Raw genomic sequence first — 21,926 nt, forward strand, 5'->3', positions numbered from 1 at the left:
GCCGGAAGGGAGTCCGGCGGACCTTTCCGGGCGCCGCGCAGCCCCGCCGCCTTGGGTCCGGCGGCGCCATGAGCAGCTTCGGCGGGAGGATGCGCGAGTATCCCCGGCTCTCCATCGACCGCTTCGACCGCGAGAACCTCCGCGCCAGGGCCTATTTCCTGTCTCACTGCCACAAAGGTCCGCTCCTGCTGCTCCTCTGCTGCCGCCTCGCCGTTCCCTTTCCTCCCCCTCCTCCTCCCCCCCCCCGCCCTCACAACAGCCCTGCGAGGGAGGCCCGAGTCACAGCTCTCCCCAGGGCCTCGCCCAGCACTCCAGCCCCTTGGCTTGTTCCGCCCCCCCCCCCCCAGCCAGTGTTGGTCAACACCGAAGTAGGGAGCGCTTTGCTTTTATTTTACAATTTTACATTATTACTACTAGCCACTGCCGGGGCTTTGCCTCGGGAAGAAAAGACTCACAGAGACGAGTGTCTTTGAGCATGCACCGAGTGCCATCCTTTCTTCTCAGAACTGCCCCCTTCATTGTGTTTCAAAAGGTGCTGCCCGCCTGGTTGAAACCAGCTGCTGGCAAAACTTTCCTGGCAAATCTCTGATCCTGGACATGCTCTGCCTCTGCTGACACCCCAGAGCCCTTGGTCGCTGAGCAGTAACAGGAGAAGTCTGTCCAGCTCCTGATACCTGCCAGTGCTGGGGTTACATTCCAGGGATATGGCATAAAGTCAAAACGTTTTGGGTTTAATGACAGGTGGGATTGATAAACTCTACTCCCCCATTTTAATTTTTGTTTTTTTTAATTGCCAAGTGCATAAAGCGGAACCCGCACAAGTTAAATGCTCATAATTGGAGAGTTCCCTGTAATGGCATTCATTGCACACTTCAGGAGGAGGAGGGGTTCTGAATTGGGCTGCAGTTCCTCAGACAGAAAAAGATCCTGCCCCCTGAGCAATTTGTGCTATTTCCTTAGCAACTGTTTTAGAAGATTCTGGGACAGGAGCATGATTTAATCCTGCTTCTCTGATCATGCTGACGCTTGTGTCTGTCCTTCTGGCCTGTACTGAGGCCCTAGACTGTTCTTAGAAGAGTTTTGGAAGAAGAAGAGTTTGGATTTGATATCCCGCCTTTCACTCCCCTTCAGGAGTCTCAAAGTGGCTAACATTCTCCTTTCCCTTCCTCCCCACAACAAACACCCTGTGAGGTGAGTGGGGCTGAGAGACTTCACAGAAGTGTGACTGGCCCAAGGTCACCCAGCAGCTGCAGGTGGAGGAGCAGAGACTCGAACCCGGTTCCCCAGATTACGAGACTACCGCTTTTAACCACTACACCACACTGGCTCTCTTAGCATGGCGGAGTTATAAAATAATCTTCCTCTTTTAATATGTTAATATTTAGATCACATGAAAGGCCTGAGAGCTCCTTCCCTAAAAAGAAGACTGGCATGCAGGTAATGAAAAGGGAGAGAGACGTGTGTGAGAATAGGCTGGGACCTGTGGTGAGTGAAAGGATAAGAAAGCATCAGCACCTTCTCAGGCTGATCTCCTTAAGCATGAGAAGAAACTTGTTTTTATTTTAAACATGGAAGTTTAGCGTCTCATATTCTGCAACTAAATACAGTAATTTGTAATTTATAAAAAGACCATAGTAGATTATCTGATTTACTGCATATACACCCCTTTGCTTTGTTTGTTACCTGAGTTCCTAGCATCCTGTCTGGGTCCTTAGTAAAAACTACAATTTCACTTCCATTTCTCCCATGTGGGTAAGTGTAGCTCAGATTCTAAGGATTTCTCCCTCCCCTTTCCTGCCCAGTTCTTAAGTGTAGTTTTAGGATTCATTTATCTATGTGTGTTTTACACTGCACTTTCTGCAGTGCATATTTTTACATGCCCTGAGAATTGCAGCCAACCTTTTCTATTTACCCTCTAAACATACTCAGCTAATGCAGGAAAGGTGCTGGAATGTGGGACTCAAATCTTGGAAGATGAGTAGTTTGGGTAGAGCAGTGGTCAGCAACCTTTTTCAGCCATGGGCCTGTCCCCCGTCCCTCAGACCATGTGGTGGGCCGGACTATATTTTGGAAAAAAATAATGAACGAATTCCTATGCCTCACAAATAACCCAGAGATGCATTTTAAATAAAAGCACACATTCTACTCATGGAAAAACAGGTTGATTCCCGGACTATCTATGGGCCAGATTGAGAAGGCGATTGGGCCTTAGGCATAGCTGTCAACGTTTCCCTCACAAGATTCCTCACAAGAAAAGGGAAAAGTTGACAGCTATGGCCTTAGGTTGCCTACCCCTGGGGTAGAGGCAAAGTTGTCTAGCTAGAGAGTGTGTGATGTCAGATGGGTGTCTTCTGTCTGTAGGCAGGGGAAGAGACTAAAGGGCATATAATACAGCAAATGATGTCTGGGATTGCTTACTTCTCCCTCTTTAAGTCACAGACACCTTTGCCATGTCACAGACTTGCTTGTTGAAGGAATTTGCAAGGAGGCATGGGAACTACTTTTTGTTTGATTTTTTTGGATATTGGACAACCACCATTTCCTTTTTTGTGAGACATGTATCTCTTTTTTCTTCAAAGCTTAAAAGTTCACTTGTATTGTTCACCAGTAACAAAGGAGTTGCTGCTAACTAATCCACGGTATAAATTTTGGGAGAATCACATTGTAAGTTACATCTTTTCATGTGTAGTTGATGTAAACAGACACTATTAATGCATCTTAAAGCTGTTATAACTAGCAATGTCAGCAAAAGGTGAAGCTGCCATAATCCTAAGGACAGGATTTGCTGTTTTGGGACTACAACTCCCATCATCCCTAGCTAACAGGACCAGTTGTCAGGGATGATGGGAATTGTAGTCCCAAAACATCTGGAGGGCCGAGTTTGGGGATGCCTGTCCTAGGTGGTGAAGTCCATTTAAACTGTGTTGTAGTCGTCATCTTTAATTTTAGTATGTCTACTCTGAGTAAAACTCGGTACCACCCTAAGCTTTACTTCGTTCACCTGTTGTGTCTTAAAATGAAATACAAAGGTGTATCCTGGGACTTCCTTCCTTTCTTTAGACCGTTCAGTCTCAGGTTCTCTCTGCCCTGGCAGAGCCACAGAAGGAGATGGTGGCTCAGGTCTCTTCATGCAGAGAGAACTCCATGATAATAATAATAATAATAATAATAATAATAATAATAATAATTTATTTATATCCCGCCCTCCCCAGCCGAAGTCGGGCATTAGCATTTCATCTCAAGCTCCTGTCTGATATATGGTATGTTCCAGACTTTTTGTGGAGCTTCTGTTGGTGCAGAACAGAGGATTATTAGGCTGCAAAGAAATTGTGGAACATGACTCAAAAAGGAAGAAACTTGGTGAAAAAAATTGTTTTTTTGAATGAGTCATATTTCTTCCTTTTCTGGGTCATGTTTTGCAAGAAGTACCCATTAACAGTTGCTTTTCGTAGATCTGAGGTCCCTCAGGTGCATGTCCTCAGGCATTCTGTGGGGCCCACAACAGTTTCTTAAACTTCCATACAGGTTTCTTAGATTTTGACATGCCCCAGGCTTCAGAAAGTTGGGGAGCCTTGTCATAGGTTAATGGCTTACATTCCACAGGCATGTGTTTGTCTCCTGATCCTAGCTATTACCATGCCATTAAAAACATCTGTTTTGTATATGCTGTAAAAACAGTTCTCATCACCTATAATGTGCCTCTGTAAATTTGTTTGTCTGTCTGATATAGGTTTCCATTGAAGTTGAAACCCCAACGCAGATTTCTCTGGTTGATGAAGCATCTGGTGAGGTAGTTAGTTATGTTGACTGTTTAACATTTTAATATTTCACCTAAGTAGGTAGGAGTGCTAGTTACTCTTTGCTCTGAAATTCCAATTTTGGCCAACAAAATGGAAGCCTGCTGTCTATTTTTACTTTCTTCCCCTGCCTTGTTTGTCCTAATTTCCTCTCTCTTTTATACTGTGCTTTGAAGTCTTCAGGTTTTTCCTCTTTTCTGCATCTTTATAATAAAAGTATATGCTAATAGCATATGGCACAAGAACCCATGTCACGTAGATTAAGAGCAGGCAACTTCTAGCCCATGCACCTTATTGGCAGGTGTTTTTCAGGCACCACTGACCAGCTGGTGGTCTGTGCCTGCACAGCTCCTTGCATAGCACTTCCCAGCCGCCACTTCTCAGGACTTCCCCCGGGCTGATGATTAGCAGATTGTCAGTGCTAGGGAAGCACTGGACATGTCTTGCTGGCACCATTTGAATTCACAGAGCAAGGGCAAAAGTGAGTTGTTGTGACATCAGGCGACTGACAGGTCAGCAACCTGTCTGTCTCCCCACCCGCCTGTCATACCTGGTGAGAGGGAGATGGACGGAGATAAGGAGTGGATCCACTGGCCAGATTCCCATCCTTGATATAAATGAAAGTCAGGGGCAGGGCAAGAGCCTGTGAGACTGGTCTCTCCCCACACCCCCAGGCCACGGGGTCCTATCCCCAGATGCCTTGCGTTCACAGGGTTCTCTTTCCCACCTCCTTGTCTTCACTCTGCACGGCAGCCAGGCAAAAACTATTCATTACAAAGTTAACATGAAACGAGTCAATGTCTGTGTGTCTTCCTTCCTTCCTTTTTGTCTCTTTCCAGAAAGAAGATTTAGTTGTAACGCTTCTGCCAGCCGGCCATTGCCCAGGATCAGTTATGTATGCATTTTTCTTGCCTTCAAATAATTAATGGAAATCAATATGAAAAATATTTGTCACAGTGGGTTGTGGTTCTATAAGAATTAAACTGCAGTTAGTTTATTTTGGATTTGTTTACCAAAGACTTACTTCCTCCACTTTCCGTCCCTGGTTATGGGCATTGTGGCCTTTTAATGGGATGCCTTGGTCTCGCACATCATGCCCAGGCAAAATTGCAGTTTGTATTCATATTTATTACTATTTATTAATGAGTTGGTCTTTCGACAGAACATAGAATCAAACACAGTACAAAATAAGATTTAAAATACAATAAAAACAAAATAAACGAATAGCAATGTTAGTTGAACCAGCAGCAGGTTGCAGAATGGGAGAGTGGGAGTGGTAGAGGGACTTAAATTTCTCTTTTGCCATCCTTTTCTAGTGGTTATTCTGAACCAAAAAGTGAAGCCAGGATTTGAGGCTGTTTCTGTAATTAAGAGAATCTAATTGGTGTTAGCTGCAGTTAATGCCAATGCTGATGGGAAATGAAATTGCACTTACAGCTTGGGGGAACAGGGCCTTGTTTGGTTTTTTTGTGAGAACTGGGGAGAGCCACAAGAGCGAATGCACACTTCCGGGACGCCGCGGCCGCAGAAAAGGAGTGCGAGATAACTCCTCCGGGGGAGTCTCGAACAGCATGGAGATTTAGAGGGGTCGCGAAGGCTACGTGAACCCTGAAACCACAGGAGGGAATCCTGCGGGACAAAGCACCCTGCGACGCTGCCTGTGCTCGCCTGTGTTGCCGGCGTTTAACAAGGCTGGAGCTGCAGCATAAAGGGGAGGCAACAGACTCCATGCTGTGAAGCCTCAAGCTCCGAGGGAAAGCGGCGGACCTCCAACAGCAGTGGAGAAGCTGGGAAGTAGCTATAAAACACTGTGGAAAAGCAGTGGGGACAAAAGAAATATTGGAAAATACTTAGATAAGATTAAAGGAATGTTCTGATAAGAACCCAGCGGAGAAGAAATAATTGGTGAAAAGGAGGAGGAGTCCACCCCTGGCGGTAAGGTGAAAAAAGAGTATAGCGAGACGCTGGGAGAGAGGAAACAAGAAGAAGAAACAAGCCGCCAAGTGAGTGTGGTGGAAAGACCTCAGACACAAAGTATAAAGAGTCGGAGGCAAGGTAACAGTAGTGTAACAGTGAAACTATTAAATGGACTAGAGAGAGGGGAAAAAGACTTTTCTGTTTCATCGGGACGGAGTGCGCTATAGCCAGCGCGGGTTTCGGCGGAGGATTTCTGCTTTTAAATCTCAGGTTTAAATCTCAGGTTTGGGGAGAGTTGGGACTTAAACGGAGTGTGGAATATAGGCACCCTCTCAGCACTCTGTGAGACTGTGTTTAAAGACTGTGAGACTGTGTTCAAAGACAGGGACTGTGAGACTGTGAAAGATCGCCATATTGAGCAAGTTAAAGGGGAACCGCCTTCGTCATCCCAATCTGATACGTTTTTTTGATCTTCAGAGATGGCTGCGACTCTCTTCGGGATTTAAAGAGACATACACCCCGGGACTTAAAGTTAAAGAATATGTCTTCGCAGGACCCTGCCCACGAATTTGGGAATCCCCTGAATTTGGAAGTGCCTTTGGTGGTTCAGGTGTCTATTATATTTAACCATAAGACTTTGAGGATTTAAATACGTGTCTTGATTTAGGTACAGTTAAAATTGTATTATCATTATTTGATCTCAAATAAGGGTTAACTCTTGCAGTGTACCAATTTAGTTAATTTTGGACCCTTGTTGTAATATCTGAGAGACGTTAGCTTTGTTACCTCTATACCTTATCCCTACAGTATATTAGGAGGAATTAATCTTAAATATACAAATGCCGAACGGTTCTAAGAAGGGTGTGGTAACACCAGGGGAAAGGAGGCCTTCAAGACAAGAAGAGGGGAAGGAGGCAAGAGAAATTAGAGATTATGATAGTTTGATGGCTGAAATAAGAAAGGAATTTAAAAATAATGAACAGTATATCGAGAGAAAATTGATAGAGGTACAAGATACTTTAGATAAGAAACTGGAGGGAGTGGTGGGGGAATTGATAGGAAAAGTTAAAGATCTCTCGGTAAGAACTAAGGCTTTGGAGGACTCAGTGAAAAGGGTGCAAAAGGATACGAAAGACAGCAAGAAAGAGATGGACAGGATTAGACTAGAAGTTAAAGAGATAGGAGCGACACAGGAAGAGTTGTTGGATAACATGGCTATGACGCAGATGCGACAAAATCAATCTAATCTAAAATTTAGAGGAATATCAGAGGATTCAAATGAGAATATTCGAGTTAAAGTGGTGAAAGAGCTGGCAGGATGGTTAGATAGAAAAGAAGAAGAGATAAACCATTCCTTGGTAAACATATTCCGAATAAGAATAAAATCGGCCAAAGCCAGAGGGAAAAAACTGCCAGGAGATGTAATAGCCATGTTTAATTCATTGGAGATAAGAAATGAAATTTTGAAACAGAACTACGTTAAAAGGTTATATATTGAAGAAAACCCAATTATTATTTATAAAGAGATTCCTTCGAGATTTCTTCGAAGGAGGGACCCATATAAAAAATTAACAAATCAATTGAAGAAAAATGGGATCTTGTACAGATGGGAGTTTCCGGAAGGTATCTCATTTTATTTCAAGGAAAAAAAGTTTAAACTGTCTACCATTTCAGAACTTCAAAAATTTGCAAGGAGATACGAGAAGGACCTGGGGAAAATGATGGGGGAGGAGGAGGTGGAGAACCAGCAGGGGGAAGAAAGGGGGGGGAGTGAAGAAGAAGAAAGAGAGGAGAGTTCAATAGGAGAAAGAGAAGAACTAGAGAAAGGAGACAAAGAACAGTAGATTGTGTATAGGCCTGATAAGTTAATTAATATTACATAACAGATGGCGTTAAAAATACTAAACTGGAATGTGAATGGGCTGAACAATAAAAATAAAAGGAACCAGATTACACATGTACTATTGAAAAAGAACTGTGATTTAATATGTCTCCAAGAGACGCATATAATAAATAAGCATAAGAGATTATTAAGCAATAAGAGACTGGGACTAGATTTTGTGACATCAGATAGGGTGAAGAAAAGAGGGGTGGTAATTTATATAAAGGAAAAATATGACCCACAACTATTGTATAAAGATGATCAAGGGAGAGTAGTCATAGTTCAGATTGTGTTTCAGGGAGAAAAAATAATTGTTGTGGGAATATATGCTCCAAATGATAAAAAATCCGCCTTCTATTCTGAATTAGGAGACAAATTGATGGAATGGATGGACCAAAAAATGATATTAATGGGAGACTTTAATGGGGTGGTGTCTCCAAGCCTAGATAAGTCAATAAAAAAACAAGAGAAGAAGGAAGGTAAATTACCGCGATCTTTTTTTGATATGGTAAATAACCTGGGATTAATCGATGCTTGGAGACTCAAAAACCCACTATGAAACAATATACTTTCTTCTCAAATCCAAATCAAAGTTGGGGGAGAATAGATAGCATTTGGATTTCGAAGGAACTGACTCAGAATTTAACTAAATCAGAAATTCTTTCACGAACTATATCTGATCACAATGCGGTTTCCATTGAGTTAAAAGGTAAGGATATCAAAACAGCCAGATGGAGAATGAATGAATTTTTATTTAATGACCAGAAGATTGTGAATAAGGCAATAGAGACAATAGAAGATTATTTTAAATGGAATTTAAACGGGGAAACTGCTATAGAGACGGTGTGGGACGCAGGAAAGGCAGTTATGAGGGGCTTTCTAATACAGAAAAATAGTCAAGTAAGAAAAGAAAAAGAGACGAAGAAGGAACAGATCCTAACACAGATTATGGAAAATGAAAGAAAGTTAACTATCAACCCCAGTGAGGAGACCGCGAAGCAGAATATAAAGATACTACAAGCTAAATTTTCTACAATAATTGACCAAGAGGTAGAATGGAAAATTAAAATGATGAATCAGAGGACGTTTGAATCTGCAAATAAGATAGGCAAATATTTGGCGTGGCAAATAAGAGAAAGAAGAAAACAAAACACGATTAGTAAGATAAGGGAAGGAGAAAGGATTGTGGAAGAACCAAAAGAAATAAGAAAGATATTCCAAAAATATTATAAGGATTTATATAAAAGAGGAAAGGAAACAAAACAAGAAATAGACTGCTTTTTGCAAGAACATCACCTAAAACAAATTTCAAAAGAAGAAAAAGAGATATTAGACCAGACAATTACTCAAGGAGAGATAAAGAAGGCCATTAAAAAGATGAAAAGTGGGAAAGTGCCAGGGCCAGATGGCCTTTCGGCCAAATATTACAAAACGCTAAGTAACCAAATATCCCCAGTGTTAGGAGAAGTGATGAATAATATATTAAAAGAAGGAAGGATCCCGAATACCTGGAAGGAAGCATATATCACCTTGATTCCTAAAAAAGATGCAGATACCTTGGAAGTGAAAAATTATAGGCCAATTTCATTATTAAATAATGATTACAAGCTATTTGCAGATATAATGGCAGAAAGATTAAAAAAGGTCCTGAACAATAAAATACATAAAGATCAAATGGGCTTCCTCCCAGGGAGACAATTAAGGGAAAATGTAAGGAACTTGATAGATATTATTGAATATTTGGATATGAGTATAGATAGACAAGCGGCCTTGGTGTTTATAGACACTGAAAAGGCGTTTGATAATATCGCGTGGGATTTCTTGAAGAAAAGTCTGGAAACGATGGGAATGGGAGAGAAATTTAGAAAAGGCATAGAAGCAATATATAAGGAACAGAAGGCAAAGTTGGTAATAAATAACACAACAGAATACTTTAGTATATATAAAGGAACTAGACAGGGCTGCCCCCTATCTCCTCTATTGTTTATAACAGTATTAGAAATACTGAACGAGAGACTAAGGGGGGCAACAGAAGTTAAAGGAGTCAAGGTAGGAAAGAGGGAATATAAAATCAAGGCCTTTGCAGATGACATCGTATTAACCTTAGAAGACCCAAAAAATAGCGTAAAAGAAGCTTTACAAAAAATTGACGAATTTGGAGCCATGGCAGGACTTAAGGTAAATAAAAATAAAACCAAAATGTTGGTCAAAAATTTAACAAAGGAAGAAATGATAGATTTAGAACAATGGACGGAAATTGCGGTAGCTAAGAAAGTGAAATATCTTGGAATATAGGTCACAGCTAAGAACATAAATTTATATAAGGATAATTATGATGTCACCTGGAGGAGTATAAAGAAAGACATGGAAATTTGGGGGAGGATGAAACTCTCCTTTTTGGGGAGGATAGCTGTTGTTAAAATGAATATTCTGCCTAGAATGCTATTTCTATTTCAAACTATCCCCATACTTAAAGGCTTAAAACAATGTAAAGAGTGGCAGAGAGCCTTGGCGAAATATATTTGGCAGGGGAAAAGGCCACGGATAAAAATGAAAATTTTGATAGATAAAAAAGAAAGAGGGGGCTTTTCTCTCCCGGACCTAAGTCTATACTATGAAGCGGCTTGCATACTCTGGTTAAAAGATTGGATAAAACTGGAGAATAGAGACCTATTGGACCTGGAAGGTTTCAATAATTGGTACGGATGGCATTCATACCTTTGGTATGGGAAAGTGAAGGTCCACAAGAGCTTTTTAAACCATATTTTTAGGGGACCGATATACCAAGCATGGGAAAGGAATAAAAACCTCCTTGAAAGAAAGACTCCCTGGTGGATTTCACCAATAGCGGTTCTAACGGTCAAGAAAACAAACATGGAGGAGAAAAACGCCACCTATGAAGAAATGTTAAGAAAAACAGACCAAGGGCCCAAACTCAGACCTTATGAAGAGATAAAAAGCTTATTCACTGGTTGGTTGCAATACCACCAGGTGAATGATTTGTTAAAAGAGGATAGGAAGAAGTTTGGTTTTGATGATAAAAAATCAAAATTTAACATAGAAGTAGTAGAAGGCAAAAACAAAACCCTATCCAGAATTTATGATATACTATTAGAGTGCTATACAAAGGACGAGGAGGTGAAGGAGGCAATGATTAAATGGGCAATTGACTTTGGTTATAACATCGATTTTGAAAGGTGGTCGGAAGTGTGGAATTGTAACATAAAGTTTACAGCATGTATGGCACTGAGAGAAAATGTTTGGAAGATGTTATATAGGTGGTACCACACCCCTGTGAAATTGGCCAAAATGTATAGATTAAAGGATAAGAAATGCTGGAAGTGTGGTGAGGTGGAGGGTGATCTATATCATTTATGGTGGACATGTAAAAAGGTGAAAGGCTTTTGGGAATCACTTTATAATGAGCTTAAAAAAATACTTAAGTACACTTTTCCCAAAAGACCTGAAGCCTTTTTGCTGGGAATGACGGGCAAAGAAATCAAAAAGGAAGACAAGACGATATTCCTCTATGCCACCACAGCAGCGAGAATTATGTTGGCACAATACTGGAAAGTGGAAGCCATCCCCAGCATAAATGACTGGCAGATTAAAATGGTAAATTATGCTGAGCTTGATAAATTAACAGGTAAAATAAGAGATCAAGATGAACAGAAATATCTGAAAAATTGGAGTAAATACTGGAACTATATTGGAATAAATGTCTAATGTGAACTGGCGGGGTTAGAACAATACTACCAGCGAGTGAATTCAGGATTATAGATTAAAAATCAAATACGTAATGGAAGTAGATATTCGATACTTACCAAAAGGGTGGAAGGGAGTCTATGGTGTTTTTCTTTTCTTTTCTTTTCTTTTCTTTTCTTTTCTTTTCTTTTCTTTTCTTTTTTTTTTGCACGATGTAGCTAAATTATTTTCTTTGTATAGTTGGAAAAAGGAAAAAGTTGGCTTGTATATCTCTGTTGTAGTGACCCCTTTTTTGTAATCTTTTCTGTATATATATATATATATATATATTTCTTTTTTATATGTCTGTTTTGTGTATAACTTTATTAAAAAGTATTCGGGGAAAAAAAGAGCGAATGCACACAGTTACAAGCGTGATAAGATACTTGGGGCATTACATATGCTCCTGTTTATATGCCTCTTCGTCCCGGTATGTGCAATCGTCTGCTGCCCAAGTTTCTTAGCCGAAAACCAGTGCCATAGCCCAGTCTCCTGGCTTTCACCATTCCATTGTTCCGAAACCCAGCAAAACCCCCAATGCTGAAACTGACAGCAGTGCCTTTTCTCGTGCAGGTTTCTCTTCCAAGGTGAAAGTGGCACCGTGTTGTACACTGGGGATTTCAGACTTGCCAAGGGAGAAGTGGCCAGAATGGAACTTTTGCATTCAGGGAGCAGGTAATGGATTGTGGACCTTTCTGGTTTGGCTTCGTTGCCCTTTGTTTAGAGGGTCCGGTGCGTGACAGGCAGAACCCTGTTCTATTAACCCTTTGCAGGTACAATAACTTGTAAATGGTATGCTTTGCGCATGAAAACCACTAAAACGCACGGACCCTGAATGCAAACCTCTTAAACCTTTAGAGAGCAGTCACAGCTTTGGCCCCGGAACTGACAGAAAGGAAACCCCGGAGCCTTAGCGCTTGCATATTGCCTTCCATGGCCACAGTGTGCCGTGGAGATTTGGGCTTGCTTGGTAGGAAGGCTGCTTGGTTTCTTCAAGGTGCATTCATTTGTGAATGCAAATGTCACCTTTTGGGTGCCAACAGAAATATGAGTATGTTGCTGAGTAACACGCGACTGATAGTGCTGTGCCAAGCACAATCTTGAATATTGAATTTCTCTCTTGCAGAGTGAAAGACATCCAGAGTGTGTATTTGGATACTACTTTCTGTGATCCCAAGTATTATCAGATCCCCAGCAGGGTAAGTACAATTTGAAGGAAGAGATTTTTTAAACAAACAAAAAACCCAACATGCAGTTTGCTTGCTTGGCCAGAATTCCGCTTGGGACTTTTAGCACTCAACTTTTCAATGGGAACTGTAGTTTATTAGGGGTGCTGAGTGTTGGTAGGAGAACTCAGTTCTCCTAGAGCTACAGTTTCCAGAGTGGTTTAAGAATCCCTCTTCCCAAGGAACTCTTTTGAGTAGTGGATCTTGAAGTGTGGAAACGACTTCCAGCAATGCCTGCCCTAGGAGTGGGAACTTCTCCAGGGCTTCCTGTCTGGACCCAGAGAGGAGGAGGAGAAGAAGAGTTTGGATTTGATATCCCGCTTTATCACTACCCTGATGAGTCTCAAAGCGGCTAACATTCTCCTTTCCCTTCCTCCCCACAACAAACACTCTGTGAGGTGAGTGGGGTCAGAGACTTCAAAGAAGTGTGACTGGCCCAAGGTCACCCAGCAGCTGCATGTGGAGGCGCGGAGAAGTGAACCCAGTTCACCAAATTACGAGTCCACCGCTCTTAACCACTACGCCACACTGGCTTTCAGAGAGACCCACCAGACCTGCCCATGTCCTCCTGGAGTGCTTTGACCTGACTGAAATGTTGCCTTGAACTGTGTCGATTCCTATTTCTCAGCTGGATGGAGGACAGAGAGAAGGGGCAGGAGGGAGGGAGAAACACTTGACTTGTGTGTGCCTCTGGTCCTTCCCACTGCTGGTATGTGGACCCTGAAGGGCCCCCCCCCCCATGTGGAAGGGCAGCCCTTGGCCAAAAGAGGCTCCCTACTCTGCCTGCACACAGTGCTTGGTTTTAGTGGCCAAGGATCAGTTGTGGGCTCAACAGAACACAAATCCTTTTAGATCTGCTATATGCGAATGCCCTGCAGTCTTTTCCCTTCAACAGGAAGAATGTATGAAAGGCATATTAGAGTTAGTGCAAAGCTGGATCACCCTCAGTCCTTATCATGTGGTGTGGCTGAACTGCAAAGCAGCTTATGGATATGAGTATTTGTTCACAAATCTCAGCGAGGAGCTTGGAGTTAAGGTAAGATTGTCGTTCTGAATACAACCTCTTTCTGAATGGAGCATAACCATGATCCCTCCTCCCCACCACAAGGCAAATTCCTTGAGAAGGAGAAGCTTGCTGTCTCTTTTCTCAGTTAGTCTACAACAGCACTAATAATGGCAAACTTAATTTCCTAGGTGCACGTGAACAAATTGGAAATGTTTAAAAACATGCCAGAAATCCTCTACCACATCACCTCCAATCGGCACACTCAGATTCATGCCTGTCGCCATCCAAGGGTGCGTATCTGTCAGCAATTGACACCCCCCTTGGGTGAAGTGCTAGAGCCCCTGGGGGCTCCCTGTTAAAGAAGAGTCTGGCTTTGAAGAAACCAGGAGATGTTTGGCCAAAGCAGCTTTAATATTCTTATTTGGGGGGAAGGTTTACTTTCCTATGGCTTTTCTAAAACGACTATTCACAGCGCCATAAAATGCACTAAACCAAAATAAAACTAAAGCACAGATGAGATGACAGTAAAGTATCACTTTTAAAAACCCATCAAGGAAGTTATTAGACTGGTTCCCCCCCCTCTTCCGCCCCTGAAACCACCACTCTGCAGGTCAGTCCTGGGTTGGCTGAGTGGAAGGGCTGTAGCTCAGGGACAGCACACAAGCTCTGCAGCTCAACCCCTGGCACATCTGGGTAGAGCCGTCTGCTGCCTAAAATACCAGAGAGCAGCTTCCAGTCAGAGTCAGCAACACTGAGCGAGGTGGAGCAGTAGTCTGACTTGGTGTAAGGCAGCTTGCTGTGTACCTTCAAGGGGAGGGTATTCCAGGAATGGTTGCCACCTCTGACAGCTGCTCCTGAGCCCCAGCTGATCCCAGAGGAAACTTCAGGGAGGCATGTGTTGGTGGAAAAGTACCTTGCAATGTGCAGGATCCAGGCTGCTTAAGGGCTTAGAGATCCTACTCAGCACCTCCAATTGAGCCCAAAAGCACATGAAGTGTATTCAAAGCACGTCCGGTGCTAAGAGCATAGAGAGAAGCTACATTTATTCATAGATGCGATACTAAGTGCTGGGGGGGGGAGTGCTGAGCTCCCCTCATTGTGCGATGCTCCTCGAAATATTGCAAAGACCTCCTTCCACCCCAGTTTTAGATGCATGAAAGAACAAACATGGCTGCCCAATAGAGCTGGGCAATATGGTGACACATTGGATGGGCTTCTCTCTTCATGGTCCCTATCCTGTATGAAGCTTCTGATCCTCAGGGCACAAAGGCATCTAGGTGATTTTGCATCTGTTTGAAACAGGTTTTATGTATGTACTTTTAATTCTCTCAGGGTTTAATTGTATTTTAATGCTTGAATTTTCTGTTTTTAGCAGTATTTGTTTTTATCTGTAAGCTGCCTTGAGTCTCCTCAGGGAAAAATGCGGTATAAATGAAGATGTTATAATATTAGAATGATGTAAGAACTCTGGTGCTCTGTCTCCACTAGGTGGACAGTCTGTGCACAGGAGGCAGCCAGTATTGTGTTTGTGTGTGGGTGTGGGTGTGTTTCCATTTCTCACAGGGAAGCAGAGGAAGGTAGTAGGTAAAAGAATTTGCAAAGTTACATTAGGTATTGAAAAAAGGATGTGCCTGATCTGCCCGGGTGCTACAGTTAATGCTGTCTCTGTGATAGGATGATGAAATGTTCCGAGGGAACAGGTTGCCTTGTGGTGTGATTTCTCAGAATGGAAAGCGGTTGCACATAATTAGCGTCAAGCCATCCACAATGTGGTTTGGAGAGAGGACAAGGAAAACGAATGTAATAGTGAGGCAAGTACTCTTTTCAGTTATTATTATTTTTTAAATTCTCAAACAGTCCAGAGCATGGAGCAGCTACTCTGCCAGACCCCATTCAAGGTGTTGCTGCCAGTAAATAAAGCACTAAATGACCTAATTGCGAATGCAAGAGACGGCTTTCTCCCTTCCAGAGGAGATCAGGCCTGTCCCAGCCCACGCTCAAGTGAAACTCGAGGGCAATTTTATTTGGGAGAGGATAGGTACATTTAGGTGCTGCAGTTTTTGTCACTTTGATTATTCTATATAGTTTCCTTGGATTTTATGTTGATAGCTGCCCTGGCACACATGGCAGAATATAGATAAAATACAGGTATCTTTATGTAGGTGTCAGCATGACTCTGCAACTGAAAAAGGTCCCTATAGGGTCTTGCAGTGATGAGTAATAAGGTGGTCTCTGCCCTCCGACATCATCTAAAACACACGACACGAAACAAAAGGGGGGGGGGGAGAAACAGCCTCGGGCACGAGCTACTAGTTTTAAAGTTCTTCTCGAGCGTTTTCGCTGCCCTTAAAGGCTTGCAGGAACAAGGTGCTCCTTCTCTGGCCTGTGGGTGGGGTCTGGCTGGCCTCCCGCTTTCCCTGATATTCTTCCAGGAAGGCAGGATATCGATTTTTATATGTGATCTGCTTTTTTATTAAGGTGCTGATGCTGTTCACATATTGATATTTCTGGTTTCTGCTTAGGACTGGGGAGAGTTCATACAGAGCTTGCTTTTCCTTCCACTCTTCTTACAGCGAGGTATGTATAGTATTTGTTTTGTAAAATGAACCCCTTTTACAATATACAGAGCAGCCTTTACAAGATTTTATATTTAGATTTTGTAGCCTTTATAGGATGCACTTTGGGGGTTAGTAAAAGCACAATAATGATTATTCTTCATCTTTATGAAGCACGTTGAAGCCGCTATATGTTATCTTGGTAATCCTGATAACATCCCTTTGAGGTCAGCTGGTATTTTCTCTATTTTATAGGCAAGGACTCAGGTTGAGGAGGATGTAGCATGCCTAGGAAAGCCCCTCTTTTCTCTCATAGCTGACAGGAGACTTGAACCAGAAACTTTGTAGCTTGCTGTCTTCGACTCGGCCCTGAAGCTCCACAACCTGAAATAGGCAAAGGGAACCAAGCAATTAATAAACGTCCATAGATTTCACATCCCCCCTGAATGGCTGATGGTTTTCTGACGCTTGCCGCATGAGAAGGCAGCAGCATCTGCCTCCTGGTAGGACTGTCCACAATAGCAGGTGCTGATTCAGAGTGTGTTGTCCATCACATTTGGAGTCTGTCCATCATCCAAGGATTCCTGCTTCATTTAAGCCCCTTAATGACCTACTGGCTTTACCCCACTGAAGTGGAACATGAGAGATAAAAAGTGGCAACCTTAAATGGATGCATATGTCAGAGAGAAAATCTACAGATGTCTGAGCAAAGGGGTCCTCATGCCTGCTGGGGCCATTCTACAAGCACAGCAGTCTTGTGCGCAAATCAGAATGCTGATGGAGCTTTGACTGGAGATGGTGACGTGGTGAGACACAGTGCCAGCATGGTGCAGGGGGCAGAATTGGAACTGGAGTCATTTACCATGTCGGCTATGAGAGGTTTTCGCTCTCAGCCTCATTTCTTTGTAAAAAGAAAAAAAGCCTCTCAAAGCAGTGGCAAATCACAGCACAAAAAGGACTGCAAGCCATGTTTAAATGCAGAAATTAATTCCCCCTCCAATCCTATATTGTAGATTCAGGATTTCTTGAGCTACATTCGCCCGGTGAATGTGTATCCCAATGTAATTCCAGTAGGTGTGACAGAAGACAAACTTATGGAAATGTAAGTTTCTGTCTTTTTCTCTGGCTCTTTGCCGCAATGGTGTTTTCTAACTAGTGTTAAGAATGACACTGCCTTGTATGACTTATTTATCTGTTATGCCCACTGAAACTGCTCAGTTGAGAAAGCTTTATTCCTTGTAGTAATTTTCCATCTCTGCTCTGCATAGTAAAACAACATGCTGTCATTGTCCCTATTCACAAGTGAAAGCCATCTTCATTATGAAAGCAGCGTCCTGTTTCTGCTGTCTAGTAACATCAGGGAGAGGAGCTTAGGCTCTAGATAAAGAAGTATGTTTAAATCGGTTTTATATAGATCTATTTTTATGACACAACCATACTTTTAGGGAAGTATTGTACAGTAGTAATTCATTTATCTTGGGCCTGGGTTGGGCATCCCCCCCCCTTCCATAATTATAATAAGTCTGGCAAAGTACTTCTGGTTATCTTAGCAGGGTTGTTGGTTGTTGTTTTTTCATTGAACACCTGAATTTTTGTAAAGTTCAGTGTAGTATGCAAGTGATCTGAATTTGCTGAAAATTAAAGAGGAACTAATGAATCTTTCAGAAGTCTAAAGAGCTACAAAATTCTGTATTGCTTCTTCTCAGTTTAAAGCCATTATGTACATCATACAACAAAAATAACGAGCTGAAATATAAACCACTTGGAGCACTGAAGAGAGCCAAACCCTTAGAAATAACAGACACAGGTAAGAGAAAGGCAAGTTTTTCTCTTCCATGTCAGATGGAGATGGCAAAGGAAAGGACTCCTGTGGTTTGGAAGCAGTAAATCATGTTTATTGCATGATTATGTCATCTCTCTAATGAACTTACTACATTTTTTAATTTCACTTGCATCTCACCCTTCTAACCAACTCAACACGGCATGCATAGTTGCTGTCCACCCTCCAGCTTAATTTCCAACACACCTGTGGGACTTAGCTTACACTAAGTGAACATGACTAACCTCAGGTCACCCAGTAAACTTTGTAGCTTTAAGCAGGGATTTTGCTCAGGGTTCCCAAGTCCTAGTCTGACGTTCTCCACCTGTATCCTATCTCCCAAGTATCACAGTGGCTCCCAGCGAGTTGTCACCCTGGTTAGCTTGGAGTCCAACTGTCCAGACATCGGTTTACAGCCTCATAGGCTGCTCTGCTGATTCAAGCATGCAACAGAATCCTGGACTGTGCCCGTTCTGATGAGGGAATTGTAGACAAAAGCACACCAATGGTAAATCTCTCTGCATGTAGAAAATAGCTGGGAGAAGTTAGGCAACCTGTTCCTTCATGCTGTGGTTTAGAAGCCCCCCCCCCCAATGCTTGGAAGTTTTATAATCCAGGAAAAGGTGTCTTATGATGGTAAGGCATTTGGAGATTGGCTTCAAGTCATCTTACTACCTTCTCATGTTCCTGGTTTTTTTGTCTTGACAGATGGTGGGAGTGATGATCTCTTTGATACAGAATTGATTCCTATAAGATACAAGATTCCAAAACTTCTCCCAGAAATGACAGCATCTGAAAATAGGCCCCTTCCTGATAACCATCAAGATGACAGCGACAAAACAAGTCATAGGGCAACTTCCATGCCAGCCCCTTTGAAGGTAGATTTCATAGAGTGTGAGGAATCCAACGGTGAGGATGACGATGAGGAGGAAGAACTGGAGAAAGACATGGTTCTAGATGAACTTCTGCCGCCCAGTGCAGAGTCTGCCACTGTGTTGCCAAATCCAGGATTGGTCTGTTCAGAGCCCACTTGCAAACAAAACGAGGACCTGGAAGTGCCCAAGTGGGATGCCTACTTTAAGCGACATGTGGAAGACACAGATACCTCTGAACACGAGGACTATGCTCCAGCTCCCACAGATTCTAGTGAGCCTCAGTCTCCCAACCTGTTCAGCGATAATGAGGATTTTAGTGATTCTACCCACATCTCCTCCCAAAACTCTTCTCAGTCAACGCACATATCTGAACAAGGTAGCCAAGGGTGGGACAGTCAGGCGGATACTGTGCTCATTTCTCCACAAGAGCGAAAGACTTTTGAGTCCAGCCCTTTAAAGAGAGGAGCAGAGCGAGCAATGCTTTACGCATCTTGTTTCCCTGCTGGGGAAAACCGAACAGACATGCAGAGTTGCAAGGCTTTGGCTCACAGTGCACCTTCTACAAACAGTATTAAGTCGGATCACCAAGGCAGAGCTCAGGAGGCAAGTGCAGCAGCAGCACCTACTCTGATGCCAAGTGTGCAGGCTGAATCAACTCCGGAGAGGAGCAAACAAGGGAGTTCAGGGCTGCTCAGGCCTGAGGACCAACTAGAGTCTCAGAGCTCTTCTGACTTTGAAATCCCCTCTACCCCCGAGACAGAGGTTCCTAAACCAGACCAGCTGTGCAGCCTGTACAAGAAGCTGGCAGCAGGGGAAAGTCTGCTCTGATCAGGGAGCAAAAAGAGCTACCAACTTTTTTCTGTCATGAATGAATGACGTGATTCCTCAAATCATGTATTTTGACAGTTGACCATGTGCCACTTGAATTTTTGCTTTTGTAACTTCTAATTTTTATACTGAAAATGCAAACTATGATTCTGTTTTTATAGGAAGTTGCTTCATTCACACTGAGAGAACCTGGAAATCTAACTGAACCATTTGCACTCTGAATTTTAGGGTTCTACAATAGAAGTAAGATTTGATAATATGACCTTGGCAATCCTTTTGGAAACCATGGCTTTAAAGTCTGCTTGGATTTTAGTTTCTCTTTTCTGTGATCATTCTAACACTTTAATACAGATACCACTAAAACTTTCGATAACCCACACAATGTTTTCTTCTCTTCCTAGTCTTTTTTACCAGCAGAACAAAGCTGCCATTATTTAAAATTCTCCCTTTTCCTTAAGGTCTGTTAATCTGTTCTTTGCTTCAACTATTAGTCCAAAACCAGTTGCACCTTCATATACATTTTACTGCTTTGGGGCCAACCTGTGTTCACAAAGGACACTACCGTACCATTTTGAAAATAAAAACTATAGCCCAATTGGGAGGCAAGAAAATATTTAACAAAAATAGGCAAAGACTGGTTGCTGTAACAGTGAGTCCAGTGTTCAGGTCATGGGTTTGACACAGTCAGCAACTTTCCTCCTTTCTCACTTATCTTCCCAAATAATTGCTCAGAAGTTTACTAGCCAAAACTAGCTGGGCTTGAAACAACCTCTGGCATTCAGAGGAGTCCTAGAGGGTTGTGAGTGGAGTAACCATCAAGGCGTGAAGGGTGCCTCTTGGACACAAGAAGTGGAGCCCGTCTTGATTATTTCCATCGTTTAAGGTATATGTTGGGTTTTAGGAACTCTTGTTTACTCTCACCCCTTATCTGTCAGTTGTTATGTATAAAACTCTAGCTCCCCATGAAATATTTTCTGCAGCTCATTGCTGAACGCACAGCTGTTACCAGCTTCCTCTTAAGACTGTAATGACCCAACTTTTCCATTTTCCAAAGATGTATGCAGACTCCATATTTTCATTGTATTATATTTATTGTATTGTACACATGGCGTCACTCACTTAAAACCTGGTTTGAGGTAACAATTAAAAAAACAGAACCTTCTAAATTAAGACTACGATGCCACTTCTACAGTAATGGCTTCACATTTTCCGGTATCTTGATCAGTACAGGAAACGTGCAGTGATCCATCCCTAAGAAAAGAGATTTTTATAGCGTGAACATATGGAGACTACTTGCACCCTGAGAGGGCCTGAACAGGTCTCAAAAACTAAGCTCCCACGTTGGATGTCCCCATCATTCCTCCATGGAATTCTTTGATTCAGCTGACAGGTGTGGGGAGTCCCATTACCCAGAAAACATGCTCTCATTTGTGGGGAACCTGTGGCTTTCCAGCTGTTGGATTCCCAGCATTCACTAGCCACGGGGAGCGTGGCCAGCACTCAGGAAAGAAGAGAGGTGTGATCCAGCAACTTCTGAAGGGCCACAGGCTCCCCATCCCTCTCTTAACTGAAAAGGAAAGGGGCAGCAGAAGGGAATGTTAACCAGAGCACCCCACAGTTCAAAGAACGCTTGCCCACTAATCTGGGAACGAAAAAGCATCCCTGATATTCCAGAAGTTGATTTGATCCACAGTTCTCCCCTAATACATCAACACCTGATAGCTGGAATTTCTACCTTGAAAAGTAGATACTACCAAAAAGCTGCAACAGAAAAACCCAAGTTCTGAAAAATGGACATTTCACATGTACTTGATATGCTAAACCAAAGTTGTAGTATTTTGGTTTTCAATACCTTTTCATTGTGAGAACAGTTAGAATATCATGCAGACCACCTTCCTTTATATCTAAATCCTGGAGGACAATCTGCTTAAAACAAAACAAAACATTAAGATCCTTTGTCATCTGCATCTTATCTATTTTAGCAATCTTAACTGTCAAAACCAAAGAAATGCAAGTGAGATTATATCAAAAGCACTTTGATTTAAACCATTTGCCCTACATTGCCATATATAAAAGCTAAAATATAAAATATTGAGCTACAAAGTTTCAAGGTAATTTCAGGAAAATGGTTTTCTAAGGCAGACAAAGCATGCTCTGAAAAAACTAGTGAATCAATTTGTAAGGCTAAAGGGAGTAATGAATTAGCATGTATTTCAACACAGGTGAGCAACTTGCAGCCCCAATTGTTTACAATTTTAATTCAGATTAACCAAGTTA

The 21,926-nt window shown here is 42.4% G+C and overlaps 2 protein-coding genes across 5 annotated transcripts in view; one reads left to right on the plus strand and one right to left on the minus strand.

Annotated features, from left to right (window-relative positions):
• Positions 1-20,815, plus strand: DCLRE1C (DNA cross-link repair 1C). 4 transcript variants are annotated; one of them, XM_079993625.1, is made up of 14 exons: positions 5-177; positions 1,386-1,437; positions 2,580-2,664; positions 3,731-3,790; positions 4,637-4,692; positions 11,914-12,015; positions 12,467-12,539; positions 13,462-13,602; positions 13,761-13,862; positions 15,247-15,383; positions 16,095-16,149; positions 17,141-17,229; positions 17,834-17,934; positions 18,655-20,815. In XM_079993625.1, the coding sequence occupies exons 1-14, from the start codon at positions 69-71 to the stop codon at positions 19,647-19,649; spliced, it is 2,157 nt and encodes a 718-aa protein (XP_079849751.1). In that variant the 5' UTR covers positions 5-68; the 3' UTR covers positions 19,650-20,815. The 4 variants fall into 4 exon arrangements, with proteins under 4 accessions (XP_079849752.1, XP_079849751.1, XP_079849753.1 ...); XM_079993626.1 differs by lacking the exon at positions 13,761-13,862 and having other exon boundaries at positions 1-177; XM_079993627.1 differs by lacking the exons at positions 5-177; positions 1,386-1,437 and having other exon boundaries at positions 2,574-2,664; positions 3,731-3,785.
• HSPA14 (heat shock protein family A (Hsp70) member 14) overlaps positions 20,722-21,926 on the minus strand; it is a 17,259-nt gene continuing 16,054 nt past the window's right edge. Inside the window, exons 13-14 of the mRNA XM_079993679.1 lie at positions 21,502-21,572; positions 20,722-20,900 (exon numbers count right to left, since the gene is read on the minus strand). Of these exons, the coding sequence (XP_079849805.1) occupies positions 20,822-20,900; positions 21,502-21,572 (150 nt within the window). The 3' untranslated portion in view covers positions 20,722-20,821. The remainder of the gene's footprint in view (positions 20,901-21,501; positions 21,573-21,926) is intronic.

The sequence above is a fragment of the Podarcis cretensis genome (assembly GCF_951804945.1).
Source record: "Podarcis cretensis genome assembly, chromosome: 10".
NCBI classification, from domain to species: Eukaryota; Metazoa; Chordata; class Lepidosauria; order Squamata; family Lacertidae; genus Podarcis; species Podarcis cretensis.